Genomic DNA, 22,312 nt, shown 5'->3' on the forward strand with positions numbered 1-22,312 from the left:
GGAAGTGAATGGGAAGGGATGCTATTTCTTGGAATGGGAGTACCACTCCATAACATCTGGGAACTGCACTTTAGGAGTTTTTTCTTTTACACCTTTTGAATTTTCTGCTTCTCACTAGCAAATTCTGCCTGGGACTCATCAGGTCTCTTTTTCACTAAAAATTTATCTAATGAAATTTGCTTTTGTCTACATTTTACAATGTTACAGATGTGAAACATAGCATTGTCACTGAAAAGGTTAATGACATGGCTTGCTACTACCTTATCACAGTGATACCTTTCAACAAAACTTTGCACTTTACCCCATTTTGCACACATCATTAATAAGAGCACTAGGCATATCCTCCCTTTTCTCCTCTTCCCCCAAGGGCAGCTCCCTCATGCATATCCTTCTGCTATACCTTTTGAAAGAGTTCAAGTTCATAGGTAGACAATTTGGTACCATGTTCCTTCACCGGCTCTTCGTGAGCATTGCCATCTTCCAGACCCATGCTTTTGCTCAGAGATACAATGCCATTGACAACTCTAGCAGGTTCTGTCTTGAATTTTGCAAATCTCTCTCTGCAACACAATCAGCTAGAGGTTCCTCATACTGAGTTCAAGGTCCTGCAAGTCACTTGCTGCCAGTCCTTGACAGTAAAACCTAAGCAATTGAAGATATCGAAGTGGTTCTTCCAAAAGTCTTGGAAGAGTTAACTCCATCTCAGAGGTAACCTCAAAGCACCTTTGGCTTAATACTTTTTAAAGTTAGATATGATGCATTGATCCATTGGCTGAATCAGTGGAGTTGTATCAGGAGGCAGAAACTTCAAGTGAAATCTTCCAGTAACTCTGCCTCCATGACCAGGGGTTGGCAGGAGCAAAGTCCATCAAAAGCAGGCACTTCAGTGGCAAGTTATTTTCAATAAGATATTTCCTTACACTAGGAGCAAAAACTTCATGGACCCATTCCAAGAAAAACTGTCTGGTCACCCAGGCCTTATCGTTAGCTCTCCAAATGGCAGAACAACTTGCTTTTCATAACGTCATTTCTCTTAAATACATGGGGTTCTCCAAATGATACAAAAGCAATGGTTTTGCCTTAAAATTGCCACAAAGTGAAAAAATTAGCCTGTCCTTCATTGGCTTGTACCCAGACAAAACTTTTTCCTCTTGAGTTGTATGTTCTGTTTGGCATTTTTTAACTGAAACAATCCAGTTTCAAAAAAATTAAATATCCAGTTTCATCCTTGGCTTGTACCCAGACAAAACTTTTTCCTCTTGGGTTGTATGTTCTGTTTGGCATTTTTTAACTGAAACAATCCAGTTTCAAAAAAATTAAAAATCCAGTTTCATCACATTTAAATACTTGCTGGGGGATAAAACCCTCAGCAGTGCACAAAATTCTTTCACAAACTTTTCTGCATCTTTTTGTTCACACTTGAAGCTTCTCAATGTCAAACCATACTATGTATGCCACTTTGCTTCTTAAACTTCTCAAACCATCCTCGACTATCATTAAACACATCAGTCTCAGAACTTGAACTTGGGGTTTTCTTGAACAAATTTTAGTGCAAAAGCCTTTCTTGTTTTCCCACAAATGATAGTCTCTGAAATACTGTCGCCAGGCAACTGCTTTTCGTTGATCCAAATCAAGAGCAACTTTTCCATATCTTTTAAAGCCTGTGATCTTTGCTTGGTGATCATAGCCACTCCTTTGGCAACATTAGCATCCTTTATTGCTTCCTTGTTCTTGAGAATGGTAATGAGATTGATAACTTTCCTAAGTCAAACTGCAAAGCCAGATCTGAAACACAAATGCCATTTTCATGCTTCTACACGATCTCTTTCTTCACCTCTGTTGTTATTTTCACTCTTTTCCTGTTTGCCTTTATGTTTACACTAGCTTTCTTAGGTCCCAAAGTGGCTTATGAATTTAAAAAAAAAACAAGAAATAATGCAAAGTGTAATAAAAATCACCAAAGTCAAAGAGCAGTTTGCTGCAAAGTGATGCCATGCTGCTGGATCCATAGATTAGAAACACACAGTTGGACAACTTTGAGAAAATCATGTGACTAAAGATATTCAGTGCACCATCTGCTAAAGCATGACGTGAAAATAATCATATGATTTACATTTTCTGTTTAACGTGAGCAACATCATTAATTTCAATTTCAATTTACAATAGCGTAAGATTTCCTTTGTTTCTAGTACTGTGGTTTATTTATTTTTCATTTTTAAATTAAATTATAGAGTTAAAAGTATAATTTATAGAAGCAATAATTTATTATTGTTCACTTTTCCAGAAAATTCAGAACAGTTATTAGTATTTTTGTATGATAATTAATTTTTTTTTCTTGTTTACAGATATCCATGTATTTCTAAAAGATGCTTATTAAAAGCCCTTGCATTTAATTAATACTGTTAAATATAATGCTGAACATCAATTATTTACTAATGAAAAATAATTTTTTTTAAATATATTTAATAATAAATGTTTTTTGTTATTTAATTTGCGTTCAGCACCTTTAAATACGAATTACTGGATGTCATTTACATTAATAAAAACCGCATTAATGTCAATTAATGCAGTTTTTATTAATTAATTTGATTTCATTTAAATTAAATTGTGATGTGTCCCAAAAAACAGCAGTAGTATCTTACCTGCATGCACATTAAAATCTAATTTGAATAACAATGTTATCAATGATTTGTGTTATGTCGTCTAATGACGAAAGGCAATCTAGAACCTTGACACCACTACTAAATCGGTAGTCCTGTTGTTAATTGGTCAAGCTATCAACTTTCTTGAACATAGAAAGTATAGGAAGTCGACCATTAGCAACTGGTTCTGCCAAATAGTTTGTTTGGAAACTGAGTTATCATACAGCAATCAGATCAAATATGGTGCTCAAAATTTTGTTTGTAAACAGAGACGTTCATAACCCGAGGTTTACTGTATTAGTTATCTTTATTTAAATATCAAATTTATGTCTAACTATATCTTAATTATAAGTATATTCAATATTATTTACTTAACTGCAGAACAAAATAATTAAAAGAATCTAAAGACTTGCTACATTAATGTGTAACAAATCAATATGTACAAAAAACAAAAATAATTAAAATAACTTAAATATAAATATGGACAAAATAATAAATGCAAAAATTAAGAAAACTCATTCTATTTCAGATTACTTTTGATTGTGTTCTATGAGAAGAACCAGAATTCATTTTGTTCTTAATTTTGTTTAGTTACATTTATTTTGGAGATTTTGTTTAGTTTAGAGTTACTCCACTCTCCCTGCCAGAAAAAACGCAAAGCTGACCATTTTCTATCTATCTCTTTGAATACCATAAGTTATATGAAACCAACTTTCAGAAAGAAACCAAACTAACTTTGAGACAAGCCAAAAAAGGTATCATAAATCCTCTTTATTTCCTGATAAAATAATTATTATGGAATTATCAGAACTAGTGTTACTGTCAGCTGGAAACATAAAAAGTAAGGTCTACCAGGATATGTAAATGATGTACACAACTGATGGCAATAATTGTACTATTTACCCTAGCATACCTTATTAGCAGAGGCAGAAGTAATTGAATCAGAAATAATTTTAGTATGATAATATGTATCATTTTGAAAACTGCCAAACAGTTTATATTAAGGTAACTATTAAAGAATATATTTACCTTTATTTTTTGAAATGTAAGGAAGCTTGGTTTTGAATAACTGCGACTTATAGATCTTCTTTCTCCAAAACTCCCATGTCTTCTATGACGAAGACCAATAGATTGACTTCTTGAACTAACTCTCGATCTACTTGATCTACGTCCGCGACTTCGTGATCTGCCCCTCACTCTATCTCTTGATTTCTCTCTTCCTTTAACTTCAACTTTCTCTTTAGATTCAGTTTCTTTTTCTAAATAAAAAAATTATTTAAATAATGATTTCTGACAAACTTATATATTTAAAACAATATTATGTATCTCAAACTAACAGGATCTTATGAGGTTTTATTGAGCAAATGGAGAAGTGTTTTCAAGAAAACCGACACTGAGAAATCCTCAATGACTTATAAGCAAATTTTACAAGCTCCATTTATCCAATGTTTCATAGCTTGGTGTTATCGTTTCTTTCATGTTTGGGAGGGGTGGATTGAATCAAGATGGTAAAATTTCTCCCTCCAAATAAGTATGGAAGCTTTACATACATTAAATAATTAAAATCACAAGAGCTTACACATTTTGTCTATTTATCTACTAATAAAAATGTGTATTTTTTTTTTTTAAACCTCTTGCCTTGAAAATTCTTTTTTCTTTCTCCCCCTAGAACTGCTGTCTACCACAAATACATTTACAGATCTTTATTTCTAAACTTAAAAACATAAAAAACAAAAGAATGTTTTAATAATAATTGGAAACAGATGTACCAGAACATGAAACAGGATGATATTTGTCAGAAAAACATCAAAAACTATAAAAATTATATGACATCTCACACATCAAATAAATGCTGTTTTTCACATTTACAAGATTCTTTTATAACCTCAACACCAAAACATACTTCATTAACATTCATAAAATCTTCATGCCTATTTGGAGAGAATAAAAAGTCTTTTGTCACAATTTGATCTCATAACCTCACAAATGTGAACAAAAAATGATAACACCAAGCCACAAAGCTTTCAATAAATAAAGCTAATAAAACTTGCTTGTAAGTCATTAAGAATATCTTAATGTCAGTTTTCTCAAAAACGCTTGAGAAGTGCATTTTCTTCCTTTGCTTAATAAAGGGTTTATATCAAGATTTATCCACACACACACAATATTATGTGGATCCACAACAGACATCTTGTAAGGTCTCCCCATAAGTCAAAAATTTGTTTTTAACTTCACAGAAATTTCATTTTAAATAACAAAAGTATAAAACCTATTATAATTTGAATAAATATTCTAAAAACAAAACAGTAAATTTATTTTTTCATATTCTTTAAAAACGATTATTTATAAAAAATAAAATACAATGGCATAAATATAAATTGTCCACTTCTCTTTAAAGTAATCTTCTTGAAGTACAGTGTAAATGATTTGCCTTATAAATTTGTATAATTTTATTTTTATTTTTTTCTATCTGCTATTATCAAAATATGCAAAACAATTTAAATAATAGTAAAGTTCAGGCAAAAATTAAATTTTTGGAGAAATCTTTGTTTGTCTTAACAAAACAACATTGCAAAAGACAACTTCAGTAAATGAACTAACAAGTTATGCAATCCAGACCTGTCTGATCCTTTGCTTCCAGACACATTTAATTTAGATATTTATAAAATTAGATATAAAAGAGAAGTTTACATATGTACTGCTGAACTAACAAAGATTACTACACCTATGCTCCCCATCAATTTTGATGAATTTTAGTATAAAAGTAGTGTTTGATATGATAATTCATCCCAAATCTCTTCATTTTATGGGCTATAATGAGTGAGTTATTAAGGTATAACACGTAAAGGCTTTCAGTTTAAAAACTGTTGCTTAGAGGTTATGTGCCACGACACACCATCTACGACTTCTATCAATAAATCATTTATTAAGGACTTGTATTCATTGATATAAATATTCAAATAAGGTTAATTTAAAAATCATATTTTGTCTATAAGAATGTGACTAGTAACTTAATCTGGGAGGGTATAATTTTTGCTACAACATGATGAAATGTGCACAAGCATGGGATAGTTAAATTAACCCATGTTGCTCACATTATGACAACAAAGAGTATTGCTTGCATGGCATTTCAAAGATGTCACACAACTAAACTATTATAGTCAAATTGTCACATTTGCATCAAAAACTATGATTACATTTTCAATTTCCACATTTTATCAACTATACAGCAATATAAAATACTTGTGTATTGAAAAAAAAAATGCAGTAAAATAAACACACCAAATTTCAACTTGCAGTAAATTATATCAAATTTCACTGATTGACATTGGATTTTTTGTAATCAGAGATTTATAGATTTTCTTTCACAATCAGGGTGGTAATTTGCCTGACCTACCCTATTGGTAGGTCAGGCAAATTACCGGTTGGTCAAATTATAATATTTTTGGAAAAATTTGAATTTATTTGATTATGATCATGTCTAGTTATAAATATAAATTAATAAAAATTGTCCAGAATAAGTAATCCATATATAATCAAAGAATACAGTATATTAAATTTCTCATAGCAACAGATTGGTTGATAATGATAAATTGAAACAACATTAAAGAATTACAGTATTTGTATTTGGTTAGGTTGAAGTATTTTGTTGTTCATAATTGAATAATTAAAGTTCTTTTCGATATGAATTCAGTTTAGTCAGTTTTAAATTTAAAATTTTTTTGTTTTTATTTAACAATAAGTTTTTTTTTCTTTTTTATTATTTTTAATATGAAATTAGTTGAAGGATCACTATGCTAAATTTTACAGAAATTTTATTAGTAAAAAATTAAGAAGTTACTTTACCTTTATTTTCAGTTTCTTTTGATACATTTTCATTTTCTTTCTTTTCTTTTAAATCTTCTTTCTTTTCTTTAGAATCTTTTTTAATTTCTTTTTTAATTTCCTCCTTTTTTTCTTTCACATCATCTTTCTTTTCTTTAGTCTGCACTTCTTTTTCTACTTCTGTAAGTGGTTGAAAATTTGAATTTGAAATCATTAAATATAAATTAATTAATGAATTTCCTATTTCATAAGACAGCCTTAATTTAGCAATTATTTCAGATATAAATTTTTTTTGAGGAACTTAAGACAAAATTCTAATTCAGAGTCCAGAAACAAAGTATAGTTAAGATGATCGTTATTAACTTTCTTAATTGAAGTTCTTGAACATTAACAAATGAGAGAACATCAAGAAGTTAGTTACACTCGCACAAAAAAATAAACACATGGCAAATACTAATATTTATTTGAATGTATAATTTAAGAGTTAATTTTCTGCATAATCACTAAGTTTATTTAAACACACAAGTGTTTAAATAAACTTGAGTATGGCATGAGTTTTTCTCTTCCATATCTAAAAAACTTCTCTGAAATGATATATATTGCCATTTTGCAAGATCCTTTTCCATGGAGCCACCCACATGAAAATCATAAGGTACAAGATCTGGACTGTACAGGAGATGTTTCTATAGCACTCACTTGAATTTTCCATTAGGGCCTTTCTGACACTGTAATGCAAAAATACAACCTTTTGATAGTTTTTCAGGTTAGCAATCTTTGGCTGCATTCAGCAGAGTCAACAGTTCCAGAGCTGTTGAGTATTTCTCTGCAGAACAACCTCCTGTAGCACCGTTTAGGAACGTGTTTGATATCTTGACATTGTATTCAGTAGTGTCTTTTATTTACACTACCTATCACTAACCGAAACTGACCAAAGATGACTGCTTTTTGTTCCAACACATATGTCACTCATTGTTCAGCAGATGTAACTATGTAACAGCTATTGATTGAATCACCTTTGCTCAGTTACAACTGTTGACTCTGTTGAACACAACCAGGCCTCGGAGTGCTATTTCCCCTTTGAAAAAGTGAGAAAAGTGAGTTGAAATACAGAAAAAGTGAATAAAAAGTGAGTGCAATAGTGACAAAACAAAGTGAAAACACAGAAGGAAAACTCAGCAAAACAGCAGTAAAAATTGTTATTTCTTTTTATTCTGTTATGGTTAAACACATTTTAAAAATTTCTGTATATACTGTAATATAGTAGCCACTCGTTATATCGCGTTTTTTTGGTCCCCTAAATTTTAAAAGCATTTGAGTCAATTAATTTTAAATTACCAATTACCACTGAATTTCTATTTGCAACGAAATACGAGAAAGAGCTAAATATGCAGAACAGGTGGATAGATCGATTGTCATTTGTTTCCTTTTGATATAAAAGTTGTTTATTTATTAGTTTTAAGTACAGTCTCCTCATTTACAAGTTTCTGTGAATTCGAAATTTCATACATTTATGTGAATTAACGGTATTGCGTCAATTCACATAAAGGTGTGAAATTTCGAATTCACCGCATAACGTGTAAGGAAAAGATCTCTCTGATTCTGAACGAAAACTTCTAAAATTTTTATACAGTAGTAACTTCATTTTGCTTTTTAGAGAATTTTTACTCTGTAATTTTATAAGTTTTGGTGTTCTATTATATATTCAATATTCATTTTTTTTAAATTTTCAATTACAGCATTTATAATTTTTATTGAAAAATATAAACTACACGAATTTCTAATAAGCGATTTATATAGTACTGTATAATAAAATCGCAATTGATGTTTTTATATCGACAGTATTTGTCTTTCAATGTCATTGTTAAAGAAACAATGCTAAATGGGCGTTCATGGTTTCGATGTTTACGTAAACGTCAATTACCGGTAATTCGATATAACCTACGAATAAAATTCAGGATTGAAAAACTAAGCTTATTTTATATCAGAAACACTTGCTGATGAAAGAACAGAGATTCCATAGCATGTATAATCTGTTTAGTAATAGCCCAGAATTTTTATTACTCGGTTATATCGCGTTTTTTTTTTCTGTTTCCCGATAATCAGTGGCTTCTGTATTTCCAGTAAACCATGAATACTTGAAAAGTCTTTGGCTTCTGTAAATAATCAGTCATGAAAGATGATGTTCTTTTATTAAGATTATTCTGCATGTTATCAACTTCCTTCTATTTCGCTTCCTCTTGCTTTTGAACACTTAACACTAATAAGCATCACATGTGCTGCTTGTACTTCATTCATGTTCTTGCTGTTAATAGCCTTCTCCAGTTTTTTTTGTTTGCTGCTTCTAACAAAACTTAGACTGTCGCATGTATTTCATTTTCTTCTACATTTTTCTGGTTTAAACTCAGTTGCCGTTCCATAATCTTCATGTTACGAACAGCTTTCTTTTGTTGTTCTTCAAAACATTTCTGTGCTCTTTTTTCCGTTTCTCTTATTCTTTTAACTTCTTTTCATTTTCCAATCGTTCTTGATAATTTCTATGCACCGAGGAAGCTAATTTCAGTCGTCCTTTGCAATAGGTACAAGGTGTGGGCTTTGGTCATACATGTTTAGTCCCTCATTAACAATCAAAAGTGAATTAAGCATTCTTTCCAACACTGATGCTCTATCAGGAGAAAGTGCCCGGCATAAAATTGATCCTCTCATTCATGGGAACGGGATTTTCGATGCTGATTTCACTAATTTGGCTATTCTCGGATATTTATCATTATCAGAAACTGTTTATTTTTTAATGCTTCGAGATGTGTAAATATTGATTTCCAAATAAAATAATAAATCTGAAATAAATATACTCCAAATAATATAAGTAAAATAATATTTTATTAATGATTTCATAAATAACAAAAAACTTTTTCCTGCAGATGAATAAAAACCAACATCGTTGCAAAGTTGTTAACCTTTGGGAAGCGTGTGAAAATCTTTCTCACAAGCAATTACGTGTTGTACTTTTTACAACACTTCGAATATTTTAATTTATTTGGTAAATTTTATATGTAAATATGAATTTACATTTTCGTTTACTTTTTTAGTCTCTCAATTAATGCACAATTATAATCGGCATAAGAGAAGATTAAAAAATGGATATTTCACAAGCAAAGTAATCACACATTTTATGAAAATAACACTTACTATATGGAATAATTATACTTGTAGTCAATTTAAACATACATTTATGGGAAGATGTAGATGTGATTTAACGTTAACAATATGCTATGAAATCATTAAAGTAATTTTATTAAACTCAAGTTTATGAAATTATTTAAAGATAAATCAAGTAAAAAAATATTTTTGTAAACGACAACTCCATAACCCGATTGTTAATTAAAACCAAATAATCTGCCAAATTATTGGGCTATAACCAGGATAACTAAATGGTCAGAAACGAAATCTTTTTTAGTGGTAGGAGGTTACGCTACTATCTCGTGTTAATTTTAATAATTATATATTTTGAATTTAAAAGCGGCAGCAGTGTTGTCAGCTTGAGAGATTAATCCCTCTGCGTAATGTGCTTTCCCCTGCAAAAGGACTTTAGTGATTTTCTTAGAAAACAGCCAAAACTGCAGGGATGCTTAGAATACTTATTTTTAAACTCTGTAGAAGGAAATGCAATTCGGATAAGGTAGATTTTGGCGAATAATGAAAATATGGCATGAGTACATAACTTTACTCAACACTGGCTTCTGAATTTGTAATGAGAGGGGTTTTTTAAGTGCATAAAAGATTTTTTTAAATACGTTAAATAAATTTTTGTTTTCTATAACCTAACGACACTGAGCGGGCAGTTGCAATTTTGAGTCTGCTCAGGGCCGCGTATTTTCTTCTAAAAAATTCTATTCTGATAGTCCGATAATTCGGCAATTCGTTTGGCTTTAAAATTATTTTTGGTTTGCCCCACATCTTAATTAAGCACGTGAAAATGACCAAAAAAGTGAGAAAAGTGAGAAAATGACCTGAAAAGTGAGAAAAGTGAGGATACTTCAGAAAAGTGAGTACAAGTGAGAAAAGTGAGCGACTCCGAGGCCTGCACAACCATTGTCTTTCTCAGTTTATTCAGTTTCATAATATGATACTGCATTAATCATAGTGCCCTTGGGCATGAATGTTGTGCCAATATGATTTTGAGGATTTTGTCTCAGACTGAATGTCATCAGTTTTATATATAAGAAATTATTTTTATGTTTTAAAATTATTTTCATTCTTGTTAAGATCCATTTCATCTTAAATGTATATAAGGAAATTTTAAAAATATGAAAATGCATATTTTACATAAACAATTTTTAAGTATTATTAGACCAAGATATAAATTTTTTACAATTTATATCTTAGTCTATTAGTACATAGAAATTATAATTATTAAGATAAATTATTTTTATACATACTTTTCTCAGGTGTTTTTTTGGCCTTTTTTAACTCAGTCTTAGGTGGAACTGGTTTCTGGGGAGCTTTTTTGGGTCCTGCAATTTTTGCTTCTGCTTTTCTAACTGCACTACTTGGTTCATGTTTGGTCTTAAATAAAAATAAATAAATATCATATAGTTAAAACATTTTAAAAGTAATCATTAAATTAAACAACAACTAACCCGTTATACATAAAGTAAGACACCAATCAATGCCGAATTATTGGGCTAGAAAACGGCTATAGCAATATTTAATAATATAAGATAATTTGTTAATAATTTAAGACAAATTATCTTATATTATTAAATATTGCTATAGCCGTTTTCTAGCCCAATAATTTGGCATTGGTTGGTGTAATCATTAAATTATTTGAAAACATTATATTGTAAAATAAAAGGTCATACTCTTTCTACAGATATCATTTTCCCATGCAATTCTGTACGATGTAAATGCTGTATACATTTTGCAGCTTCTTCGCTATTTGACATTGTAACAAATCCATAACATCGTGTTCCCAGAGCACGAGTATTTGTGACAATTTTTGCTCCAATGACCTGGAAAAATTACAATGAATAATAATCTTTCTTCTCACAAAAGCCTTAAGAAATATCAAATAAAATATTCAAGAAGTCTAAATATTTAGTAGGATAAAATGTTTTTTGAGCTAAATTCATTTTTTCAGTAGATCACAAAATATTGTTTTATGAAGTGATGAGACGAATTTAGTCTTGAAAAATGTTTTATTATATTAAAAATTTAGATTCTGTACTTGTTCTGAATATTTATTTGTTTAACAATAAATAATATATTACATACTACTTCAAAATTTTAGGAAATAGTTCTTAATATTTTAACAAAAATACTTCTCATAATAAAGACATAGTTATCAGATGTTTATAATTTTGCCTTCTAATTAAAATATAACATATAAATAACTCTATTCCACAACTGGTATTAACTCTTTAAAGATTGAGATTAGCTAAAATTGATTGATTCAAAAAGTACTTTACAACTTTGAAAGCAAATAAAACTTTAATCACAAGATTTACAGAATCAGTTGTAAAAAATTAATTTATAGCAAAATATGTGTAGTGTGTTTTGGTCTCAAATAATGCCATAGCACTAAATTCCATCAGTGAAAAGTGTGCTTTTAAAATGGCTACTTTCACTGAAACAAATCATGCTCACTGCATATTTTGGTTTGTGGACCCAAATCCTGACAACTTAATGAAACTTTTGCAACCAGTATCATATGAATCTTCTAAGTAGACCTACAATTTACTCTTGACTCTAAAATTGAAGAGCTTATTTCCAAAGTGATGTATCTTCATTCTTTATTTTTTTTTAGTTCATACCACCAACACATTGATAATATGCTTCTCTATAGTGCTACAATATTTCTTTCCTGAAACAGGTGTTTTTTCTGTTGAATAAGTATAAAAAAATTGGTTCTCTTTTCAAATGTGACGTTTTTATTTCCAAACTGTCGCATTTCCATAACAGACAATTAAAAAGTGTACATTGGTCACGTAACTATTTCACAGTAACGACTGCTTTCTGAAGTGCAAGTGTTATTGTGTTTGACTGTTTTCTTAATTTTTCTTTAATAATGGCCACATTTTCTGAAAAAGTTCAAAAAGTATTTAGTCAATATGCTACAAAAAGGTCACATCCTTATTTTGTAGAAATTTTTGTAAGAAAAATCCAGTCAAGAAAATTTACTTGTTTTGTGATGGATGCAATGCAGGAAACAAAAATTACACATTATTAGTAATGCTAAGTAAACTTTCAGATATACATAGTGTAATTTTTGAGATTACATATCCAGTGCAGGGTCACAGTTATTTACCCATAGATAAAGCCTTTGAAAGAGTGGAAAAAATGTTAAATACTTCACTGCTTCTTTTACCATAAGACTAAAATAAAATTTTTAAGCATATAGGACAAATACATTGGTAAAGACTGGCAACTTGGTAATGTTCTTGGTAAAGACTAGTAACTTGGTAATTGGAAAGTTGCAATTCATTTGCACATTAAGTCAAAAATGGATTTTAAACTATATGAAATGAAAGTAATCAGAATAAACTCTAAATATGTTTGTTGCAAACAGTACCATTCTGATAGATTGGGAATGTGCAAATATACAATCTTAAGGGTCAATTTACACACAACAGTGACATGCCGGCACAGTGCAGTAAGCATCGATAAATATCACACATAGCCAATCAGAGTTTCATGTATGACACTTGTATGATTGACAAAATACAGATCACGTATCCTAGATGAAACTCTGATTGGCTATGTGTGATAGTTATCGATGTTTATGCACCAAACGGTCACTGTGCCGGCACGTCACTGTTGTGTGTAAATCGACCCTAAAGAGGTAAAAAATGGTCATATCTATTAGTTGATTTGCTACCATTGGAGTTTAAAGTTAAGCTGAAAAAGATAATGATGTGAAAAAACTTTTAAACAAACTGGGAATAAGTGATAGGCATGATGCAATGACATTTTACAAAAAGTGTTTTCTTGTTTAGAAAGTAATTGATTTTAAACAAATATTGTGACAGAACAAGTACAATATGATTTTTATTAATTTTATGTAGTTGTTAACTTTTCTCTTTCTTCTGGAATTAGTATAGTTTTTTAAATACCATTAATATAAATTTAAGTTTAATTTAATTTTAGGTGGGATGTCTGTTGTATCACCAATGGCACTCACATTCAAATCAAAATGATTGTTCAAGGTAATTCATAGCAAAAAACATCAATTTTTACATCTCAATCAATTCTATAAGTCTTAATTTAAATTTTTCGAGTTTTCGAAATTGTAAAATCCTTTTTGAATCACCCTTATAGTTCTTTAACAAAACTGCTCCTAGTATTATATCAAAAAAATTTCTAATTGGAATAAATTGAATAAATGAATTTAATGGTAAATAAGCAAATGATTACTGGAATTTCAGGCTACTTTACCACTACTATTAATAATTAAATATTATGTAATTAGATACTAGAAGTAGGCATAATAATTATGTAATATTTAATTATTAATAATAATGATAAAGAAGCCCAAAAATCCAGCAATTGTTTTGGCTTTTAATGATAAATATCATAATTTTGTTTAGCTTATATTTATCATATCACCGTATATACTTATTTACAAATCTCAAATAAAGAATAAATAAATGTGTATAAAATTTTCTGTAAACTTAAAATAGCACTTTATATTAAAGTTTTGACATATAATTCTGTAATAATGCACATAGTTTAGATTATAAGAATGTCTAGAACAACGTATTCCACAACATTACACTGTTAATGTAATATTCTTTGGAAAGTTTCTAGAGTAAGATTCTTAGAGAAAGTGAAAATTTAAGGTTATTAAGAATTTTAAGTATAATTAACAAATTTTTAGATCTAACCTTGCCATGTTTATTGAATAAATTCTTCAAATCAGTAGCTCTTGTAGATGCAGATAAACCACTAACCCAGAGATTATGTGTACTAGCTAGTGCTCTCTTGACCTTTTCTCCTCCTGCTAAAATTTATTAAAAACATATTAAAGTAAGTAATAAAATGACATATATTAATTCTATAAAATAAAAATCAACAAAATTATTATGACATCACAATGCCAAGCTACAATTTTTAATCACATTTTTAATTTATTTAAAATATATGTCTCAACTTTAGTAATGTCTTGTCCCTGTACATCATACTTTTCCCGATAACAATAGAAATAGTCATCTAACTCTGTTCTGGAAAAAATTTTTTCATTGAAATCACATGATTTCCAGTCCAAACCAAAGTTCATATATATAGTTAATCAGGGACTACTGATCCCAAGCTTTTCATATCTGGTCTAGACTTTCACCTATCTAACTCTGTTTATAGTTGTTTAATTTAACATTAAAATGAAGTTTCCAATCATTCAAAATATTAAGCTAATAATTTTAATCAGACTTGTCATAATTTTATTAATGATATTTAATCTCTTATAATACAAGCAAAATAATGATTGTTGGCCTTCTTCAGGAAAACAATGGAAAAAAAACCATTCTATAAATAGAACGCCGCCGCATTGTAAATTTCAAAAGATTGTAAATGGCTGTGACGTATTTTATGAGTCTAGGTAGTGTTTCCAAGCCGTTGAAACAGGAATGACATCGGTGTTGATGCAGGTTCCACTCCTGCTAGCCTTGTAGATCTCCACCGCCTCTAAAATTTTAATATCTTGCCGGTCAAAGACCTTGTGAATTAGCTTGGCCTGGTCCCAACAGGGAGAAATTTGTTTATGCTTATTTGCTGGAAAATTAGTGCTTAGGTATATGTTCGAATCTATATGTACTGTTCCAGTTTTTTGAAGAAGTTATATTCAGTATAATGATTGTCGTCATTATATTTTTGATCAATAACAAAAACTAATCCATTTTCAGTTTTATCCTCAGAAATCATATAAACTTATTAACTCCTAATAAAAGTAATAGAATAAGAAACCAGACAAATATTTAATAATAAAGAAAATTTGTAAGAAAGTGCACATATCAAGAAAATGATGATAAAGTGACTAAATAACCTTGCTTTGCTTCAATAATGTTGATGCTACAAAAATTATGTTTGTTGCTAATATGATGCTGAAGAATTATGATAGTTAAAATTTCTATTTTATTATAAAATTTAAATCTGATATTGTTTTAGAAAATAAACTGTTCATTCTGCTGATTAAATTTGTTATTCTGAAATAAAATTTAAAATAATTCAAAAATGTTTAGGTGTTGATTTTATTTGATTTCTGAAAATAAGACTAATACAGTCAAATCTGTTTAAAATTCAACCAATATGTAGCAAAAACCTGTCATTAAGATATCTTCAGTCCCTTGAAATTTTTGCAAAGATTAATGTAAATTAACCTGCATATAGCAGAACCTGTCTAACGCAAAATGGAAAGGAAAAATCAGGCTGTTTAACAGAAAAATCTGTATCTTTATCTGATTTAACACAAATTTAACAAGAAGTTTACAAGCTCAGCATGTATAAATCATGGAAAAGTCAAAAAGTACACATACACAATAGCAAAATACGAGTATTGTATGACAATAATTTTATTGGGATTTGAACAGAAAGTTTTTGCATATTTTTATTAACAGTTGTTTTTACTTAATATAAATATGTGATGTAATTACTAGTTGTAAGATTGTATTCTTTGTTTTGAAGCTTACTTTAAACTTTTTTATGTCACATTTCGTTTGAATAAAATCAAGTCAAAATGTCTGCAGATAAAACGCATATCAGGCATATTATGCACGCCTTTTGAATTCTGTGAAGGATATCACGCTATACAAACAGTAAAAAATACTGTGTGTGGAGAAGATGCTTCTAAACTCTGAATGTGTCAAAATATGATTTTGAAAGTTTCATTCAAGAAATTTTGAACTAAAGAATACAAAATGTACAGGTCCCAAAAGCTGTTGAAGAGAAACTGCGGGAAGAAATTGTTAAAGATTGATGAATAACAACTTGTAAATTTGCAACAAATCTTAGTGCATCACAGACATGTATTGTTGAAACATTTCATCCACTTGAAATGGTTGTAAAACAAACTGAATTGAGTGTAATAACAACAAAAAATTCACTACTTTATATATGTAGTATCAATACAAATAGGTTTGAAAATAGGTCTGTTCTCTTCCAACCTTAAAAGTATTCATACAGTAATAAAACTGGTTATCACTTCATGCCGACTTTATAATTATCATAAACTACACTCACGTGTTGTGGTAACGCCACAACACATGAGTGTAGTTTATGATATTCATACAGTAATATAATCTATACAATAATAAAATTTTATTAAAGCAAATAGGACTATAATATATTGATCCTTTTATTGTTGTGTTTTACTACTTACGAAGTAATAATTTAAAGTATTCTAACCAATTTCAATTAATTCTCAAATATTTATTTGAGAAAAAGAATTTTTAGATTAAGATATAAAGTCATTGCCACTTGAGTTTGTATTTTTTATTATATCTATTCTATAACTTTTCTCTAAATAAAACATTTAAGAATTGATTTTAGTAATTTTGAATTAGTTATTGTAGCAATTTAAATATTAATATACTAAATTTATCCTTAATTTATTTAATAATTAAAAAAAATTAAAAATTACCTTTCTCATCCTTTCCAGCTGTTTTGGCATCTTTAGCAGTAATGCTATCAAAAAATTACTATAATAAGTGGTTTAATTAATAGTATAATTAAATTTTAACTGTGAATTATTAATACTGTAAAGAATCATTGTATTAAGAAATAAATAATTTTATTAAAACTCTACAAATTCTCATTTATAAGTTTTTTTTTAATAATTTATAAAATTTTTATTAATCAAATCTTGCTAAAAAAAATCATAATTTTTGTTTCATTGGTGTTATCAAGTAAGTAAACTTTAAACTAAAAAATATCCAATAATGGAAGTTTCTGTAAGCAAAATAGAGTTCAAAATATTGTAGATATATCTAGTATACTAATAAGTTATATATTTAAAATCAATATATAACTGTTTGTATAATAATAATCCTTTCCAGAAAAGTGTGTGTCTAGAAAATCCCATTATACAGACATGAGATTGACTAATACCAACTGCTTATATTGAAGATTAATTTTAGTCAATTGTAAAAGTTTACAGTAATTTAATTGTCTTTCTATACAGCAAACATAATGCTAGTAATAAATTGGTAATACCAAATAAAAGTATTAGTTAATTTTTAACATTAAATTTTTTAGTTAAAAAAATTATATAAATAATAACAATGAAACCCCAAAGAAATTTCAATAATACTCCTGATTTACTTTAAATGGAGTTTGAAATTATAAGAACAATTCAAATGGTTCTGAGTGTCAAAAATGTTTGAATCACTGTTTTTGCAATTTTAAACTCCAAGTAAAACAAGCTACTATTATTTTTATAGTTAAAAGTTGAGTAGACTATGTCAGCACTAACATACATTATGAATTCATAGTTTTTTAAAATCTTAATCTTTGTTTAAGTTTCATTTTTGTAAAATAAACAAAACACTTCTACTTCCATTTTTGAAGTTAGTAAATAGTTTTTATGAAATAGAATGTTTTCAGCAAAACCTAAAATAGAGGTGTTTTTCTTTATTAAAAGGGGGCTGCCAAGACAATGTTTTTCAGATTAAAGTTTTTTAAGTTTTATATAGGTCATTTGTTTAAAATGAATAAGCAGCAACTAATTGGGTAATTTCTTAAAATTATGTATATAATATATTGTATGGTTAATCTCATTTTATATCAATATTAGAACTAACTGATCATAAAACACACATTTGTAAATTTGTAATTTAATATAAAATTACATGGGATGAACTTTAAGTTTGCTAAGATTAATTTAAAAGGATTCCAAAATATGCATTTTGAACTTTCAGATACTGTTATCTGAAAATTTCCAAATAAATATGAAAAAAATCAAAACTTTTCTATAAAACTTATTATAGTATGTCTAATTGAAAATATCTCACAATAATAATAATGAATAAAAGAGCTTATTCTCATGATTTAAATAATATAAATTATTCATTCCATTTAAATGTATAAAGAACAAATGAAAATTGTTAAAGAAACCCAATTTATCAATATTATACTAAACCATTTCAAAGAAAACATTTTCCCTGTTGTATTTCTAATAATATATATGTGACTCGTTCCAATATTCGAACAAGTCACCTAAGCTACTGGTACTGGTCAAAAGCCTGATGAAGACCATGAGTATGGTCAAAAATGTTAGTTTTAACTAAAATTTCTTCTTACTGGGATATAAAAAAAGTTCTAGTGTGTTGATTATCCTCCCAATGATTATCCAAGAAGTGGTTTTATTTTATATAGGTAACTATTAAATTTTCCAGATTTGAAAAATACTAAGAAATGGGATCATTTTCTCTTAGTATCAAAGAAAATGAGCCTTATTTGTAATGACAATGCTAAATGACATTCAGTTCACACATGGACAATCAATCATTCAACATGTAAGATTCTTTCTATGTTGAGCAAGTAGAAAAATGGCATAAAACAAATATTTTCATGCCATGACTTTATGACTAAGTATACTTTTATTCAATATGAATGCCTAGAACAATTGTAAAAAGCTTTCCCTGAATCATCTCTTTCTTGTTCAATACTCTACAAGTTATCTGTTACATTTAAAATTTCAGCATAGCAGAACATCCCTGAAAGATAGTGTCCAGGCTACCTGTCAATAGCTTTCATCAAAGAAAACATTGTCAATTTGGTTAAATTAGCAAGAAACAATTTGCAAATGACTTACAAATAAATTGAGTTGACTGTAAGCATTCATGCACACAGGTTTGTGAAATTCTGTATATTCAGAAACTTCTTTCTGGATAGTTTGCCATCTCACAGAAACACTGAAGATGGCCCAGAGGAACAGTGTGAAGAAATGATACAGTACTTCAACAATGGAAATTCTTGGTTTATCCACAACATTGTGACTGAAGATGAAAATTGAATCTATCAGTATAATCCTACAACAAAATGCTAGCCAGCAGTCTTGATACTTCCAAATAAAGATCCTCCTGTCAAGATCAAGTGATCTAGGAGTGTGGATCAAAAAATGGTGGCCTCTTTCTTCTCTGCAGATAGACATGATAACAATTGTACTGGGAAAACAGTCATTGCACATTGACATACCATCAGATGGCTGCCCAAGTTCTTTCAAGTACCCTTATGGGGACGATCAAAATGTGGACTCCAAGGAATCTTGCTGCTCCAGGATAATGTATTCACTTGCACTGTGATACAAACAATGGTTTCCTGCAGAACTCTGGTGTCAAACCATTCAGTCGTTCATTATATAACCCAAATCCAGCTCCCATTTGTTTGTTTTTTTTTTTTTTGTTATTCTCAAACGTCATGGAAAAACTGCATTAATACTGTTTTTGAGAGTCTTAAGAGACTGCATAACATGACTATAAAGAGCATAACAAAAATTTTCCAAAAAACATGATACCAATGTTTTCATGACTTGTTTCAGTAGATGAATCTCTGTATTGATAATGGAGACTAATTTGAAAAGATATAAGCAGAATAGATAAATTATATTTATTTCTGAGAATCCAGAAAATTTAATAGTAACCTATGTATTTCTTTTCTAATTACATTTTTGAGGTGACAATTTTTCAAACTGTATATTATGCATAAATTTATAATGATAATAAAAAACTTATAAATGTATAGTTAAAATTTACTTCTTTTTATTTCCATATTAGTAACTGGATTGCATAGATTGATAATGCAGTCCAATTAAAAATACAAATTAATTAAAATTTTTATGTTAAATATACCTGAAAAAATAATAATTTAATAATATTGACATCTTAATGTTCTTTACAGTATTTTACTAATGTAATTCTATATTATATTAAAACCATAGTCTGTTTGATAATAGAAATTTGATAATACCTCTTCATTAAAATAAAACTTAAAAATTGATTATTCTAAAACAATTAATTTTCAATTTAAGGATACAATTAAAATTATTAAATCTTTTTTACTGTTTACAAATTATGGATTTTCTTCTTTGTTTCTTAATTGCCAAGAGTTAAAATTTGAAATGAAATAATAATTAAAGCAATAAAATATCAAAATTAATATACTATTATATACTATATAAAATCAAACAATTTATTTTTTACATTATAGAAGTATTTTCAGAGATAAAGTTTGCAATTAAAAAAAATTCTTATGGCTTTATTTTAAAACAATGCTAAAGAAATGGAATGAGCAAAACTTTTGTAATTACTCTGTATGTAATTTTTGTGAAATCAAACAAGATAATATAACTGCGGTATATTCAGTCAGAGAAGTTTTCACAATACTTCTTAAAATATTTATGAATATTATTTTAATAAAAAAAATAAGGTAAACTATATTTAATTTAATTGATTTAATGGTTTTTGTAGTGCCCACATTTCTAATTATACAATCCAATACTTATATTCTAGATACTTAACTGATAAAAATCTCAAGTTTTAAAAGTAAGGATATAATAATTTTATACTAAACAATAGCAATTTATTCTGGTAAATATTACAGTTTTTAACTTAAACTTGGATTTAAATGCACAAAAACTAAATTCATAAAACAATCTGTATCCTTAAAATTATTCCAGTTCAAACAATTTAACGAACAAATGCAAATAGATTTTACACAATACATCCAAATGTATTTATTCAGTCACAATTTTGTTTTAAAATTTATTAAATGCATTAAAATTTGAATTTTTTACTTCTTGTTTTAAATGTCAAATTTTATGTTCTTATATAAATGATGCTAAAATTCTAAGGATTCTAAGTTGCATTATTGCTATGTTCTAGAATTACATAAAGTTGAAAAATTGTGTTGAAATGAAATAAGCTTTTATTATTACTCTAATTTCTTTGAGGCGCTAAATACTTTTGCATTCAGTCACAGAGCTGCAAAAATGATAGTTTGAAGTCATTTAAATTTATCATTGATTTTTTCATCACATTGTGTTTAATGTTCTCTATATTAAATTATTTTGTTTTGAGAATTAGTTTAATTTCAGATAAAAAGACTTAATTTATGAGAGATAAATAAAGTGAATCCAAGAAACAATTTACTTCTATAATCATTTTACTAAAACTTCTAGATTATTATTATAGAATAGTTAAACACTATCACCTGATACATCTATTTTTTCCTTTTTTTTTTTTTGACTTTGAATGTCTTGATATCTTATATGACATTCTTTTGACCAATTAATCCAAAATTTGTATATAACAGTTTTTATTCATTGCTAGATTTCAAAAAATAAATTTCTCATAAATGCCTTCTTTGTTTTCAAAGTATGTCATCACATTGATTTAGACTTTTGAATGCAAAATATTTTTTTGAAGAGCCATTTGACCAATGTTCCATATTATGTTTCTTGTTTTTAAATCATATTGAAAACACCACATTTTATCAACTACAGAATCTGCACAGGTGATTCCACCTGTGTTTCCCTGAACAATTATGACATTTTTTCCCTGACTTATTACGGGCTATGTCTATTTATTAAAATATTCGACCAAGTTTATTTAAGCCCATTTTGTACACAATTATATAAATTTTTTTTTATTAAAAAACACTTTATTCATTTACAAAAAACAAAATAACCTTGTGTAAAATTGATTACATAATTAGCTCTGTCATTTTCTATGTCATATTAAAAATTTCATGATTTAATTTAATTTGTATATTTTATTTAAATAAGAAAAGCCTCTCATTGCAAAAAAGGAAGGATAAGATGTAAATGAATAAATTCTTGGTGGTTATCACATTCCAAGTCA

General features: G+C 28.3%; 1 protein-coding gene across 3 annotated transcripts in view; it reads right to left on the reverse strand.

The window, feature by feature from the left end:
- Positions 1-22,312, reverse strand: part of LOC136980492 (SAFB-like transcription modulator) — an 84,729-nt gene that overhangs the window by 11,085 nt on the left and 51,332 nt on the right. For 2 of the 3 annotated variants that reach the window (XM_067276622.1, XM_067276619.1), the window contains 6 exons: positions 17,095-17,138; positions 14,348-14,463; positions 11,327-11,476; positions 10,904-11,030; positions 6,489-6,647; positions 3,672-3,901 (listed from right to left, as the gene is read on the reverse strand). In XM_067276622.1, coding sequence (XP_067132723.1) covers positions 3,672-3,901; positions 6,489-6,647; positions 10,904-11,030; positions 11,327-11,476; positions 14,348-14,463; positions 17,095-17,138 — 826 coding nt within the window. The remainder of the gene's footprint in view (positions 1-3,671; positions 3,902-6,488; positions 6,648-10,903; positions 11,031-11,326; positions 11,477-14,347; positions 14,464-17,094; positions 17,139-22,312) is intronic. The other variant, XM_067276620.1, reaches the window with a different exon arrangement.

The sequence above is a fragment of the Centruroides vittatus genome, unplaced genomic scaffold (assembly GCF_030686945.1).
Source record: "Centruroides vittatus isolate TY-2023 unplaced genomic scaffold, ASM3068694v2 contig_7, whole genome shotgun sequence".
Classification (NCBI taxonomy): Eukaryota; Metazoa; Arthropoda; class Arachnida; order Scorpiones; family Buthidae; genus Centruroides; species Centruroides vittatus.